The 16872-nt window shown below is 42.0% G+C and overlaps 1 protein-coding gene across 1 annotated transcript; it reads right to left on the bottom strand.

The window, feature by feature from the left end:
- Positions 1 to 818: 818 nt before the first annotated feature.
- LOC110527672 (uncharacterized) lies at positions 819 to 4297 on the bottom strand. The gene is made up of 3 exons (XM_021609108.3): positions 3993 to 4297; positions 2127 to 2387; positions 819 to 1883 (listed from the first exon to the last, which is right to left on the bottom strand). Exons 1-3 carry the CDS (start codon positions 4060 to 4062, stop codon positions 1822 to 1824), a joined length of 393 nt encoding a protein of 130 aa, XP_021464783.2. The 5' UTR covers positions 4063 to 4297; the 3' UTR covers positions 819 to 1821.
- Between the last annotated feature and the right edge of the window lie 12575 nt (positions 4298 to 16872).

Raw genomic sequence — 16872 nt, forward strand, 5'->3', positions numbered from 1 at the left:
AATGGAAGGGGAGAATATGTGGGAACAACATTTTTCTTTTTCTTTATATCAGCCTTTGACTGCTTCAGGATTCTATGTAACATCATTTGTATAGCCTTTTCATTGAAGAATTCATTAAACTACAAAATGATTGATTGTGTTGATTCAAACCAAACTATGATTCCCTATGGGGTATGTACAAGATTTTTCCATGGAAGCAAATCCTGTTTATTTTGTATATCAACAGCTAGTTATTGGCTGCATAATCCCCACTGTACCTATTTCATCCAACACTACAACCTCTACGGAATGGGTGTCCCGATACCGGGACGGTTGTTGTTAACGTGCGCTAATGTGACTATAATGACGTAAGTAACAGCCAACTTTCCAGGACATAGACTTGTCTTATATGGGCAGAAAGTTGAAATTCTTGTTAATCTTACTGAAGTGTCTTAATTTACTGTAGCTATTGCAGTGAAAAATGGCATGCTATTGTTTGAGAGTGCACAATAAACTTTTTTATCTCAGCAGCTCGTTTGATACATTCACCTCTGAAGGTAAAATAATGTACTTACATTCAGTAATCTTGCTCTGATTTGTCATCCTGAGGATCCCAGAGATTAAATGTAGCATAGTATTGTTTGATAAAATCTATTTTTATATTAAAATGTAGGAACTGCGTTCTACAGTTTGAACCCCTGCTGTCTCAGTTTGAAACTTTGCACATACACTGCTGCTATCAGTTGGCCAAAATCTAAATTGCGCATAAACTCCTGTGTGATTTTTAATGGCCTTTCTCTTGCATTTCAAAGATGGAAGAAAAAAAATTGAAACGCATGTTTTGTTTGTATTATCTTTTACCAGATCAAATGTGTTCTCCGACATTAATTTCACATTTACACAAACTTCAAATGGTATCAAGAATATGCATATCCTTGCTTCAGGTCCTGAGCTACAGTCCGGTAGATTTGGTGATGTCAAAGGGGTCAGATCCCTGCTCAGACAGGCATTTGAGGCGACAGGTAGCCTAGTGGTTAGAGCATTGGGCCAGTAAACAAAAGGTTTCCAGATCGATTCCCCGAGCTGACAAGGTAAAAATCTGTCGTTCTGCCCCTGAACAAGTTAACCCACTGTTCCCCGGTAGGCCATCATTGTAAATAAGAGTTTGTTCTTAACTGACTTGCCAAGTGAAATAAAGGTAATTTAAAAAATGAAATCTAAAACAAAAAAAACTTTTGATTTACTTTTAAGATATAATACAAAACATTAACATTACACAATGCATTGTGACAGTATTGGGTGGTCAATAAAATCATATTCTTCATAGGTAATACAGAGGTATGTCAGATTGATCATCAGGTCCTGAGTTAGATTTGGGTATGTCATTTTAGTCCAACATTTTTTTAAAGGGTCTGATCCTTGCTCATCTGAGCATTCAACAGACTTTTGGGCTAAACATTTTTATTTACTTTTCAAATATAATACAAAACATTAACATTACACAATGCATTGTGACAGTATTGAGTTGTCATAATATTCTTCATAGGCTATATCCAGAGGTATGTCAGTTTGATTGATCTGTTACCAGAATAGGTTCATCCCTAGCTCCAGTTCCTCTTATGTCCAATTCAGATCTTAGACATGCATAGACCATGTGTATATCAGAGAAATGCCCCTGGGGAACAGGGACATCATTGAGACATTGCTAGTGAGGAAAATACACACAGGTGAGAGAGGGATAGGACCATTAAGATTACATTGAGAAAAAGAAACGGCTTCAGTCTGACTCAGCCAAAGAGACTTCCCAAATGATCACACTTGGTCTGCGTTGCTGTTGTCCTTCTAGTTGCCATCTTTCTCGCCAGATATATCTCCTGCAATGTCTCCCAGTAGGTCGTTCAGGTCTGAGGGATAGGCAGAGTTGATTAGGATTAATGATTAGAATTAATAGTTTGAAATTATACAGATGGTATTTCTTCTGGTCTCTAAGCAGCAGCAACCCAAAAAAACAGCAGCAAAGGTTCTATCAGACTTTTTTTTAATGGCACACCTGAATAGAATACATTAAGTTTTTACTTCATAATACTATGTAATTTGTACTTCACTGTACTATGTAGGGCATTCAACTATAACCACATAAACTTTACCTTGGTCACCACCTCCGCTACTTGACTCTTTCTCATCCTTGCCAGATAAGAAACTTCCAAAGCATCCTTCCTCTTTGCCCTTGTTGCCATCCATTAATCCTCCAATACCGCCGATACCTCCACTGATATCCTTGCTGGACTCCTTCTTCTTTGAATCATCTCCTCCAACTGTGGGCTTCACCTTCTCTTTACCACTGCTTCCCCCGCTGGGATCCTTCTTAGAGTCAAGCATAGTCTTCACCTTGACTTTGGCAGCTTTAGCTGCAAAACATCACCAAATGCGCTGTTTAGAAAACTAACCAGAAACAAATGACGCATGAAACTAAAAGGAGACTGTGTTATATTTGCCCCTGACATCACCCTATCAAGTTTTAAAGTTACAAACTGTGTGATATCATATTTGAAGATTTCAGAGAAAGCAACTGTGTACGACATAAAAAGCAACATGTGTTTTATTGATTTGGTGCCAGGTGCCAAATTCCTGATTACCGTCTATGGGTGTAGTTGTGCATAATGAACTGACAGCATCGTCCAACAACATTCCAAGCCAACATTTCTTAGGCCTACATGTTGTAAACTCCTAGGTGATTACACCGTAACGTAATTAGTTCCATGGATAGCAAAATTGAGCATAAGTGGCTTAGTTTACAACACAATCCTAAAAAACAGGTGCAATATATTGCATTTGCATGTGTCATCGAGTGCTGTGTTTTGGTTAATCAGCACACATTGATGTTAATGCCCTGAGGTACCGTACCAGTTACAGTCAAATCTTAAATGATTTCTCATCTAATTAGAGTAAATGAGAAGCTGAAAAGCGAGGCTCGGATTGTTTTAAAGCGTGCTGACCTTTACAAAATCAAATTGTATTTGTCACATGCTTCGGAAACAACAGGTGTAACTTAGACTAACTACTTATGGGTTATTTTCCAACAATGCAGAGTTAAAGATACAAATATATATATATAGAAAGTGACATGACAAATGAATAACAATAACGATTAAAATAACATGGCTACATACAGGGAGTACCAGGACCGAGTCGATGTACAGGGGTACGAGGTAATTGAGGTAGCTACAGTATGTACATACTGTACAAACCATACAAACCATTAGGAACACCTTCATAATATTGAGTTGCACACCCTTTTGTTCTCAGCAGACTCTAAAAGATGTTGAAAGTGTTCCACAGGGATGCTGGCCCATGTTGACTCCAATGCCTCCCACAGCTGTGTCAAGTTGGCTGGATGTCCTTTGGGTGGTGGACCATTCTTAATACACACGGGAAACTGTTGAGCATGAAAAACCCAGCAGCCTGGGTGTTCTTGACACACTCAAACCAGTGCGTGCGCCTGGCTACCATACCATACCATACCTGGTCAGTCTATGTCATGGAAAGAGCAGGTGTTGGTAATGTTTTGTACACTCAGTGTATATAGGTAGGGGTAACAAAGAGGCTTGAGGAGTGATGGTTTTAAAAGACAAGGCCAGATCATTATTTACAGCTGAAAGAGGAATTCCACTGAGCTGCTTCAAAGAGAGTAACTGCTTTTTATACACATATCTGAGCACAAAGGACAAGGCAGTGGGAAAACAACACACAAAAACAATTCAGGTCTATCCAAGTAGCAACCGCCCTCAAATGCGACATTTTGTATGACAGAGCCACAACAAAAAAAAGCATATTTCTGCCTTTAATCATTTGCAGCTGCTGCAAACCTCACTCCAGCTAATGCAAGGTCTGACAGTGAAACTGCACAAAAGAACCATACAGAACAGAAGTAAAACAAAGTCACCCACTTCTTCCCCTCCTCACCCAACCTCATCTGCTCCCCCCTTTACCCCCATCTCCCCCTCAGGACTCACCTGCCGTATCCACTGCCTGGTCGACATATTTGTCCGCTGAGTTGCCCAAAATGCCTTTGAGGAAAGACATGTCTCTGAACAGTAGTCAGTAGTGTCCCTAAGGCAGGTTGTGTCAGGAGAGAATATTTCAAAGTAGTGTGTGGGGGCAAAGGTGGTCATGGAGTCTTATAGAGGTTGGCACTTTCTGTCCCTGATCCTATGCCTCTCAGGGCTCTGCTGATTGGCCAGAGAGGTCAGGGTGTATCTCAGGATGATAGGGAGGTGGGCTGGCTAGACTGGTTACACTGGTTTGAGGATCTGATTCTGAATAGGTGATGTACTGTATTTACCTAGTTACCTACATACTGTATGTAAATATACAGTGGGGAGAACAAGTATTTGATACACTGCCGATTTTGCAGGTTTTCCTACTTACAAAGCATGTTAGAGCTCTGTAATTTTTTATCATAGGTACACTTCAACTGTGAGAGACGGAATCTAAAACAAAAATCCAGAAAATCACATTGTATGATTTTTAAGTAATTAATTTGCATTTTATTGCATGACATAAGTATTTGATCACCTACCAACCAGTAAGAATTCCGGCTCTCACAGACCTGTTAGTTTTTCTTTAAGAAGCCCTCCTGTTCTCCACTCATTACCTGTATTAACTGCACCTGTTTGAACTCATTACCTGTATAAAAGACACCTGTCCACACACTCAATCAAACAGACTCCAACCTCTCCACAATGTCCAAGACCAGAGAGCTGTGTAAGGACATCAAGAATAAAATTGTAGACCTGCACAAGGCTGGAATGGGCTACAGGACAATAGGCAAGCAACTTGGTGAGAAGGCAACAACTGTTGGCGCAATTATTAGAAAATGGAAGAAGTTCAAGATGACGGTCAATCACCCTCGGTCTGGGGCTCCATGCAAGATCTCACCTTGTGGGGCATCAATGATCATGAGGAAGGTGAGGGATCAGCCCAGAACTACACGGCAGGACCTGGTCAATGATCTGAAGAGAGCTGGGACCAGAATCTCAAAGAAAACCATTAGTAACACACTATGCCGTCATGGATTAAAATCCTGCAGCGCACGCAAGGTCCCCCTGCTTAAGCCCGTCTGAAGTTTGCCAATGACCATCTGGATGATCCAGAGGAGGAATGGGAGAAGGTCATGTGGTCTGATGAGACAAAAATAGAGCTTTTTGGTCTAAACTCCACTGCCGTGTTTGGAGGAAGAAGGATGAGTACAACCCCAAGAACACCATCCCAACCGTGAAGCATGGAGGTGGAAACATCATTCTTTGGGGATGCTTTTCTGCAAAGGGGACAGGACGACTACACCGTATTGAGGGGAGGATGGATGGGGTCATGTATCGCGAGATTTTGGCCAACAACCTCCTTCCCTCAGTAAGAGCATTGAAGATGGGTCGTGGCTGGGTCTTCCAGCATGACAACGACCCGAAACACACAGCCAGGGCAACTAAGGAGTGGCTCCGTAAGAAGCATCTCAAGGTCCTGGAGTGGCCTAGCCAGTCTCCAGACCTGAACCCAATAGAAAATCTTCGGAGGGAGCTGAAAGTCCGTAATGCCCAGCGACAGCCTCGAAACCTGAAGGATCTGCAGAAGGTCTGTATGGAGGAGTGGGCCAAAATCCCTGTTGCAGTGTGTGCAAACCTGGTCAAGAACTACAGGAAACGTATGATCTCTGTAATTGCAAACAAAGGTTTCTGGAACAAATATTACGTTCTGCTTTTCTGATGTATCAAATACTTATGTCATGCAATAAAATGCAAATTAATGACTTAAAAATCATACAATGTGATTTTCTGGATTTTTGTTTTAGATTCCATCTCTCACAGTTGAAGTGTACCTATGATAAAAAAAATTACAGACCTCTACATGCTTTGTAAGTAGGAAAACCTGCAAAATCGGGTAGTGTATCAAATACTTGTTCTCCCCACTGTATATATACTTTTATGACTCGTCCAATCTTTCCTTGACTACTTTTATCCAGTGCACCAGGGGGCTTTTAACTTGCTTTTGATAGTGAATTCCCTGACTGCTTGCCTTTCCCCCGAATAAAATATTATTTGTGGCTAGGTAGCTAAATCACAGTAGTGCAGTGAGTAGCCCGTGAATGTGTATGTTGGGGAGGGTGGGTCATGGAAACTGGAAATGGAAAGGTTGGAACGCCGCTCTGTCTCCTCCCTCAGTAGGAATGCTTGAAAGAGTGGATGACTCACCATAATGATACTCTTGCTCTCACACGCAGACACAGAGATGAGAGGTGCCAAAAAGCGGTGGCCTGGATACAAATCAAATTTTATTGGTCGACTACACATATTTAGCAGATGTTATTGTGAGTGTAGCGAAATGCTTGTGTTCCTAGCTCCAGCAGTGCAGTAATATCTAACAATTCACAACAATACACAGATCTAAAAGTAAAATGATGCAATTAAGAAATATATAAATACTAGGACTAGTGGCATTTACTAAAATACAGTCTATATATGAAATGAGTAAAACAGTATGTAAACATTATTCAAGTGAGCAGTGTTACATTATTAAAGTGACCAGTGATTCTATGTCTATGTACATAGGGCAGCAGCCTCTAAGGTAGCCGGCTAGTGACAGGGACTAAGTTCAGGGTAGGGTACTGGATGGAGGCCAGCTAGTGATGGCTATTTAACAGTCTGATGGCCTTGGGATAGAAGCTGTTTTTCAGTCTCTCGGCCCCACCTGTACTGGCCTGGCCTTCTGGATGATAGCGGAATGAACAGGCCGTGGTTCGGGTGGTTGATGTTCTACCTGTCCTGGAGGGCAGGTAGTGTTCCCCTGGTGATGTATTGGGCAGACCTCACTACCCTCTGGAGAGCCCTGCAGTTGTGGGCGGTGCAGTTGCCGTACCCGGCGGGGATACAGCACGACAGGATGCTCTCAATGGTGCATCTGTAAAAGTTTGTGAGGTTTTAGGGGCCAAGCCAAATTTCTTCAGCCTCCTGAGGTTGCACCTTCTTCACCACACAGTCTGTGTAGGTGGACCATTTCAGATTGTCAGTGACGTGTACGCAGAGGAACTTGAAGCTTTTCACCTTCTCCACTGCGGCCCCGTTGATGTGGATAGTGGTTGGCTCCCTCTGCTGTCTCCTGAAGTCCACGATCAGCTCCTTCATTTTGTTGACGTTGAGGGAGAGGTTATTTTCCTGGCGCCAATCTTCCAGGGCCCTCACCTCCACCCTGTAGGCTGTCTCGTTATTGTTGGTAATCAGACCTAGTACTGTTGTGCCGTCTGCAAACTTGATGATTGAGTTGGAGGCGTGCATGTCCATGGAGTACAGGAGGGGGCTGAGCACGCACCCTTGTGGGGAGTTGAGGATCAGCGTAGTGGAGGAGATGTTTCCTACATTCACCACCTGGGGGCGGCCCTTCTGGAAGTCCAGGACACAGTTGCACAGGGCAGGGTTCAGACCCAGGGCCCCAAGCTTAATGATGAGCTTGGAGGGTACTATGGTGTTGAAGGCTGAGCTGTAGTCAATGAACAGTGTTCTTACATAGGTATTCCTCTTATCCAGATGGGATAGGGCAGTGTGCAGTGCGATGGAGATTGCATCGTCTTTGGATCTATTGGGGCGGTATACAAATTGAAGTGGATATAGGGTGTCAGGTAAGGTAGAGGTGATATGATCTTTAACTAGCCAGTCAAAGCCTTTCATGATGACAGAAGTGAGTGCTACACGGCAATAGTAATTTAGTTCAGTTACCTTTGCTTTCTTGGGTACAGGAACAATAGTGGACATCTTGAAGCAAGTGGGGACAGCAGAGATTGAATATGTCTGTAAACCCTCAAGCCAGATGGTCTGAGCATGCTCTGAGGACGCAGCAAGGGATGCCGTCTGGGCCGGCAGCCTTGCGAGAGTTAACATGCTTAAATGTCTTACACACATCGGCCAAGGAGAATTAGTGCCCACAGTCCTTGGGAGCGGCACTCGTTGGTGGCACTGTGTTATCCTCAAAGCAGGTGAAGGTGTTTAACGTGTCTGGGAGCAAGACGTTGGTGTTCGCGACCTGACTGGTTTCACATTCGTAATCCGTTGTTTTCTGGAGTCCCTGCCACATACAGTGGGGCAAAAAACTATTTAGTCAGCCACCAATTGTGCAAGTTTTCCCACTTAAAAAGATGAGAGAGGCCTGTAATTTTCATCATAGGTACACTTCAACTATGACAGACAAAATGAGGAAAAAAATTCAGAAAATCACATTGTAGGATTTTTAATGAATTTGTTTGCAAATTATGGTGGAAAATAAGTGTTTGGTCAATAACAAAGGTTTATCTCAATACTTTGTCATATACCCTTTGTTGGCAATGACAGAGGTCAAACGTATTCTGTAAGTCTTCACAAGGTTTTCACACACTTTTGCTGGTATTTTGGCCCATTCCTCCATGCAGATCTCCTCTAGAGCAGTGATGTTTTGGGGCTGTTGCTGGGCAACACATACTTTCAACTCCCTCCAAAGATGTTCTATGGGGTTGAGACTTGCACAATTGGTGGCTGACTAAATACTTTTTTGCCCCACTGTATATAAATATATACAGTTGAAGTCGGAAGTTTACATACACCTTATCCAAATACATTTAATCCGAGGTAAAACTTCCCTGTCTTAGGTCAGTTAGGATCACCTCTTTATTTTAAGAATGTGAAATATCAGAATAATAGTAGAGAGAATGATTTATTTCAGCTTTTATTTCTTTCATCACATTCCCAGTGGGTCAGAAGTTTACATATACTCAATTAGTATTTGGTATCATTGCCTTTAAATTGTTTAACTTGGGTCAAACGTTTTGGGTAGCCTTCCACAAGCTTCCCACAAAAAAATTGGGTGAATTTTGGCCCATTCCTCCTGACAGAGCTGGTGTAACTGAGTTAGGTTTGTAGGCCTCCTTGCTTGGACACACTTTTTCAGTTCTGCCCACAAATCTTCTATTGGATTGAGGTCAGGGCTTTTTGATGGCCACTCCAATACCTTGACTTTGTTGTCCTTAAGCAATTTTGCCACAACTTTGGAAGTATGCTTGGGGTCATTGTCCATTTGGAAGACCCATTTGTGACCAAGCTTTGACTTCCTGACTGATGTCTTGAGATGTTGCTTCAATATATCCACGTAATTTTCCATCCTCATGATGCCATCTATTTTCTGAAGTGCACCAGTCCCTTCTGCAGCAAAGCACCCCCACAACATGATGCTGCCATCCCCGTGCTTCACGGGTGGGATGGTGTTCTTCGGCTTGCAAGCATCCCCCTTTTCCCTCCAAACATAACAATGGTCATTATGGCCAAACAGTTCCATTTTTGTTTCATCAGACCAGAGAACATTTCTCTAAAAAGTATGATCTTTGTCCCCATGTGCACTTGCAAACTGTAGTCTGGCTTTTTTATGGTGGGTTTGGCGCAGTGGCTTCTTCCTTGCTGGGCGGTCTTTTTCAGTTTATGTCGATATAGGACTCGGTTTACTATGGATATAGATACTTTTGTACCTGTTTCCTCCAGCATCTTCACTTGCTCTGGGATTGATTTGCACTTTTCTCACCAAAGTACGTTAATCTCTAGGAGACAGAATGCATCTCCTTCCTGGGCGGTATGACGGCTGCGTGGTCCCATGGTGTTTATACTTGCGTACTATTGTTTGTACAGATGAACGTGGTACCTTCAGGCGTTTGGAAATTGCTCAGTCAGGCACACTCAGGCACAGTCAATTTAGTGTATGTAAACTTCTGACCCACTGGAATTGTGATACAGTGAATTATAAGTGAAATAATCTGTCTGTAAACAATTGTTGGAAAATTACTTGTGTCATGCACAAAATAGATGTCCTAACCGACTTGCCAAAACTATAGTTTGTTAAGTCATTTTGTGTGCAGTGGTGTCATTAATTTGTGAGGACACATTTAAAAATAAGGGGGGGAAATGTAACTGGGTGGAACCGTCAACCTATTTTGACCACACCCTTGTTGGTCTGCCAGTGCCAGTTGTATGTGATTGTTAATTAAGGGCTTGGCCTTTTGTATAAAAGCCTTCCTGTGTGCCATTCTGGTTTTTGCCTTGCTATGTGCTGGTCAGTGTGCCTTGGGAGGACGGGAGTGGGAGTGGGAGTGGGAGTGGGAGTGGTGGTGGTGGTGGGAGTAGTGGTGGTGGTGGTGGTTTTAATAAAGTAAGTATAAGAAATAGGAATGAACTGAGAAATAGGATTGATCGTACATGCAGTGTTTTTAGGCGTTGACGCCCATATTCCACCTAGACCTGCTGTCCTTTTCCCTGGGCACACCCTCCGTGAGCGTTGCAACACGTTATTGTCTGTTTGATTATGTGAATGACATGTATGAACCAAGTGATATTTTGCTTGTTTCAGGTCCTGCCAAAACATCTCAATCAGGTTAACACGGAACCCAAACCTGCTGTGCGCGTGCGCAATCGTGCATAAATGTATTTTGTCTCCCCACACCAAACGCGATCACGACACGCAAGTTAAAATATCGAAATAAACTCTGAACCAATGATATTAATTTGGGGACAGGTCGAAAAGCATTAAACATGTATGGCTAGCTTGCACTTGCTAGGTAATTTGTCCTGGGATATAAACATTGAGTTGTAATTTTACCTGAAATGCACAAGATCCTCTACTCTGACAATTAATCCACACATAAAACGGTCAACCGAGTTGTTCCTAGTCATCTCTCCTCCTTCCAGGATTTTTCATCTTTGAACTTATATGGTGATTGGCATCTAAACTTTCATAGTATTACCATGACTACCGGCAACACAATTTGTCTATATATCACCCTTGTGGGTATAACCAATGAGGAGATGGCAATGGGGAACCTCCACACGCGAGCGGTGTGGTCAGCCTGTTAGGTCTGGACTTTGACTAGGCCATTCCAAAACCTTTCAGACATTCTGATGTAGACTGCTTGTGTTTTTTGGATCATTGTCTTGTTGCATGACCCAACTGTGCTTTAGCTTCAGCAGACACACTGATGGTCTGACATTCTCCTTTTAGAATTTACTGATGCAGATCAGAATTCATGGTTCCTTCAATGGTAAAGGGGATACCTAGTCAGTTGCACAACTGAAATGAGTCTCTTTTTTGGGGCCCAACACTCTTAACCACTAGGTTACCTGCTGACCAATGATGGCAGGTCGTCCAGTCCTGAGGCATCAACGCATCCCTAAACAATCGCACTACCACAAACACAAGGCCAACCGTTGGTAAGAAGTTCTTACTGTGGAAGGCAGTGGTTGGTTTTCGCCAGACATAACGGGACCCATGTCATCCAAAAAGTCCCACTTTTGACTCATCGGTTCATAGAACATTCTTCCAGGAGTCTTGACGGTCATCCAGGTGCTTCCAGGTGCTTAATGGCAAACTTGAGTTGACTTTTTAGATTACATTGGTCACGTTATGACAGGGGAGCAAGTTGGAGAGAAACTGGATATCAAACTTTAAATTATACTTAAAAAATGGAATGAAACTGAGATCTCTAATCACCAAAACCAAGAGCTCTCTTTCCCTCTCACCTACTCCTTCCTCTTTTTTATTTTTGTATTTCAACTTTATTTAACCAGGTAGGCTAGTTGAGAACAAGTTCTCATTTGCAACTGCGACCTGGCCAAGATAAAGCAAAGCAGTGTGACACAGACAACAACACAGAGTTACACATGGAGTAAACAATAAACAAGCCAATAACACAATAAACAAGTCAATGACACAGTAGAAAAAAGAAAGTCTATATACATTGTGTGCAAAAGGCATGAGGATGTAGGCAATAAATAGGCCATAGTGAATAATTAAAACTTAGCAGATTAACACTGGAGTGATAAATGAGCAGATGATGATGTGCAAGTAGAGATACTGGTGTGCAAAAGAGCAGAAAAGTAAATCAAATAAAAACAGTATGGGGATGAGGTAGGTAGATTGGGTGGGCTATTTACAGATGGACTATGTACAGCTGCAGCGATCGGTTAGCTGCTCAGATAGTTGATGTTTAAAGTTGGTGAAGGAAATAAAAGTCTCCAACTTCAGCGATTTTTGCAATTCGTTCCAGTCACTGGCAGCAGAGAACTGGAAGGAAAGTCGGCCAAATGAGGTGTTGGCTTTGGGGATGATCAGTGAGATATACCTGATCGTGACCAGTGAACTGAGGTGGAGCTAACGACTAGCATAGACTTATAGATGACCTGGAGCCAGTGGGTCTGGCGACGAATATGTAGCGCGGACCAGCCGACTAGAGCATACAGGTCGCAGTGGTGGGCGGTACAAGGTGATTTGGTAACAAAACGGATGGCACTGTAGTAGTCGGCAGGATCAGGGATCGGAGCATGGGAATTGGTTTTACTGGTATGGGATCTTTAATTAGTATATATGTATCGGTGCATTTAGTTTTGGTATGCGGCCCTGGTTGGCCTTGGGTTTTAGTGGAGCCTTAATGCTTTTTGGGGGGAGTGGGATGGCGGTGTGCTGACGGGCACTCGGCCGGCACTTTGTGCATTGAACGTTTTGCTCATCTTTATTTATTTTGCCAAGACCTTCATTTTTTCATGAAGAAAAAAACATTTACAGTTAATAGCAAAAAAACAAGAATGGCTTCAGATCAAAGTCTACGTTGAAAACATAGGGAGCAAGGGTCTTTAAATGTAAGACCCAGGCAGCCTCTCATTTTAACAATAAATTGTCGGTCCCCCCTCTCCTGTGTTCAATGCCGAAATAACGTAGGGATGAAATCGAGTGGTAAGCTTCCAAAAAGTGGTCCGCAACTGGGTAGGTCGATTTTGCACCTAATGGTGCTACGATGCTCCGAGATTTGTACTCTTAATTGTCGTTTTGTTTTACCCCCCCAAAAAATGTACACAAGGACAAGTTATAAGATAAATAACTGCCTTAGTGGAGCATGTGATAACACCTTTGATTAGGATCTGTTTCCCTGTTTGGGGGATGTTTTTGAAGGATGTACATTTGTAAGTGCCATTGTATTGAGCGCAGCCATTTCACTTGTAGTTTCCATCCGGTAGAGGTCCAAATAGACATTGTGCAGGGGTATTTTGGGGTGGTAAATCAGTTTACCAATTGATCTCTGAGATTTATGCCCCGTGAGAATAGGACCAAGGGAGAGTTTAACACATTACCGATACTGTGATCGGAGCTTAGAATGTGCCAATGTTTGTGAACAATTCCCTTAATTCAGAGCACTTAGAACAGCGGGTATTAAGACTGCAAGAACGATTATTTTTGTGAGACAGTCCTTGAAAGGGATGTCTAGATTTGTTTGGGATTTTCTCAAAGCGGGTGTCAGCTATCAGCCCTTAACATACTGTTATGATCAGTATGTTTCCTGTAAAGATCAGTGTATAGAATATTCTCCTCACACAAAATCAGAAGATCAAGGAAACTGATTTGACGTGTGTCAGATTACATAGTAAATCTCAGGTACTGAGAACAAGAGTTAAGAAAAGCATGGAATGCCTGGAGCTGTTTTGCATCACCCCTCCATAGGGAAAAAAAAATCAATGTACTGTTTCCAAATAATGTTAGGCAAGAAAGCATTTGAGAGGACTGAGAATGGACTGTTTTCTAACTATTAGCATAGTTTGGAGCCACGGGGATTCCAAAGCAGTACCCTTTGTCTGAATAAAGAGAGTGACGTTCATAAGGGTAACGTTGCAGAAGAAAATGCTCCATGGCTTCAATATCGCCCTTGTGTGGAATATTCATGTATAACGACTCAACATCAAAAGTTACCAACGAAGTATTCTCAGGGAGAGGATCAAGAGATTCACTTCTGAGTTTTTTGTAAAAGGTGTTGTCAAGCTGTTGTCTATGACTCAATCACATAAACTGTCCTATCCATGAGTACAACCAACCCACCCTTGTCAGCAGGGTGGGTAAGGACTGACGTATCAGATCGTAAATCAAGCAAAACTTGTTTTTCATCCATAGGTAAATGATGGAAAGATATGTACTCATGTTTGTTCTTTAGCATGAGCTGGCGCACACCCAGAGATGAGTTTTTAATTTAGAGGTGCCAACATCTTTTGTGTAGAGATTACCAACATATTTTTCAACGAGTGTGCATTATGTCTCAATAGTGATTGCGATTGGCTGGAAGTTTACCTTTAAGTAATTTAGTGTCCAGTGGTTTAATTTATTTTGTGTCAAATGTGAGGACACAATGAGGGGGGAAAGTGCCATTCAGGGGTTCCCCTTACTATGTGCTGGTCATCGAGCCTTGGAATGACTGGCGCGATTGTGGTTAAGAAAGTATGTATGAGAAACAGAAACTATTGTACAGTGTTTTTAGGCATTGGCGCCCATATTCCACCTAGACGTGAGGTCCTCGGGACTAAGCTAAACATAACAGGCTTGTTGCATCAAGGAGTAGAGCATTGGAATCGGACAATATCAGGATGCAACAACCAATTTATTTTCAGCGTAACAAGGCCCAATCTCCATAGGCTTACATCATTTCCATACATCATTTCCATACATCTTCAGCTCCAGGAGCTTTGTACAAAGGTACTAATAGACAGACTTCAACAGATAGTAATATTAGATTTCACAAACAAATATCACTAGGTTTATATGTTTCATTCACATGAACACAATGTGTTACAATGCTCACGGAGGGTGTGCCCAGGGAGAAGAGCAGGTCTTGGTGGAATATGGGTGCCAACGCCTAAACACATGTACAATCATTCCTATTTCTCATACATATAATGTCAGACATTTCAAACAGAAAGAACAAGAGCCCCAAGGTTGCCTTGTTTAATCATTTGAAAGGCTGCAAACGGGAGATTGAGGGATTTTTACAGCCATAACCCAGTACGACCCAAGTGACCGCAGTGAAATATTGATCTGTGATGAGGTATTGAAAATTGTTCTTTGACTTGCAAAGTTTTATATTACCTTTTTTAAGGGCCATCCAGACCAAGGGAGATAACGGTAACTATATAATGATAAACTATACACAACTATAAAATGTTGGCGAGCATCCACACTACAGGACAAGATGTTTTTATAGTTTACCGTAACCTACACCTGTCAATCAACTGATCAACGCATTCTACTGCATGAATGCACGCTGTACAGTGCCTTCAGAAATTCATACCCCTTGACTTTATCCACATTTTGTTACAGCCTGAATTTAAAACTGGATAAACTTGAGATTTGTCACTGGGCTACACACAATAACTGCCTTGTTCAGGGGCAGAGCGACAGATGTTTACCTTGTTATCTCTGAGATTTGATCTTGGATCAACAACATTGTTACTCCACAACACTAACCTAATTGACAAAGTGAAAAGAAGGAAGCCTTCCTGTCCGGCAACTGTGTTAGGATGGACGCCTGTATCTTTGTAGTGACTGGGTGTATTGACACACCATCCAAAGTGTAATAACTTCACCATTCTCAAAGGTATATTCAATGTCTGCTTTTTTTGTGTACCCATCTACCAATAGTTGCCCCTTGCGAGGTACTGGAAAACCTCCCTCGTCTTTGTGGTTGAATCCGTTTGAAATTCACTGCACAAATAAGGGACCTTACAATTTTCTGTGTGTGTGGGGTACAGAGATGAGCTAGTCATTCAAAAATCATGTCAAGCACTATTGCACACAGTGAGTCCATCCAACATATGTGACTTGTTAAGCAAATTTTTACTCCTGAACTTATTTAGGCTTGCCATAAAAGCGGTTGAATAGTTATTGACTGACTTATCGACTCAGCTTTTAATTTAACTCCACTTTGACATTGTGGGGTATTGTGTGTAGGCCAGTGTCGCCAATAGGATGGAAAGCTAGCTACTGTAGCCAGCCTGGCTCCTGGTAGCCCACTTTTCACAGTTTCCAGCAAGTTCGAATCCCAAGTGAGATATTGTTGTTTCCTTTGAAATTTAGATTCACATTTATTGTGATAGATTCGCGAAAGGAAGCACAACCAAAATCGTGTAAATGAAGATTACAAATATATTTAATGAGGAGCTTCTTGTTGTCCCTCTTGCGCGCATGGGAAACTTACTCAAACGTGTTCTCAGAGCAGAAATTGATTATGATTGGTTGCATCAGGCAACCAATGAAAATGGAGAGGAGGCGGGAATACCAAACAGCAGGCGAGGCAGTGGACATGTCATTAGACGGGTTTTGAAAACATTTGAGGGATTTAAGTAAGGAAGAAGAGGAACAAGCAGCAATAAATAGTGAAACATTGAGCATTTCCAGCCAATTGTGTCAAATAGGGTCATTAATAGAGGCTTTGATCAACACATTGTACACTAGTGGCACATGCTGATCAAAATAATTAAAAATAGCCAAATTAGTATTGATGACGTCACACGCCGCAACGCGTGTCCAGGGTATCCTTTTTGTCTTCAACCGAAACCAATACCAAACCAAGCAGGTGGTAGTTCAACAAAACGAAGCTTCGGACGTCATTGATCACGTGCTTCTAATGAAGTGATTCAAGCATAGCCACACTGCTTCGAAGTAAACTGCTTAGTGATTTCGACACATGCCTCTGAGCTCCGGTATCAAACGTAACATTACTAGCAAGAAAGAAAAACAAGGTACATTGGCCACGACTTGTACTTTTTTCAAATAATGCACCATTTCTTGCTGAAACTGTTGAAATGAAAAAAATATTTTGGTATCCACATATGTATGACTTTGGTTTACAGTTGGAAAAAAAATCATAAAATGGCCCAGACAATATTATTGGCACCTTCTATAAATAATTTTATTTCAAGCAGGTGGTTCTCCTTTACTTTGGAATTATACTCACCTGTGGTGAGTTGCAGGTGCCTGCAATATAAAAATCATTAAACCAGTCTGAACGATGCTGGGCCAATCACA

This window comes from Oncorhynchus mykiss, chromosome 1, assembly GCF_057628025.1.
Source record: "Oncorhynchus mykiss isolate SJ-2025 chromosome 1, ASM5762802v1, whole genome shotgun sequence".
NCBI lineage: Eukaryota > Metazoa > Chordata > Actinopteri > Salmoniformes > Salmonidae > Oncorhynchus > Oncorhynchus mykiss.

Coding starts and splice junctions, on each gene's coding strand:
- LOC110527672 (XM_021609108.3), bottom strand. CDS start 4,062: ATGTCTTTCCTCAAAGGCATTTTGGGCAACTCAGCGGACAAATATGTC. Junction 2,388..3,992: donor CCAGGCAGTGGATACGGCAG/GTGAGTCCTGAG, acceptor GATGTTTTGCAG/CTAAAGCTGCCAAAGTCAAG. Junction 1,884..2,126: donor TAGCGGAGGTGGTGACCAAG/GTAAAGTTTATG, acceptor CCTATCCCTCAG/ACCTGAACGACCTACTGGGA.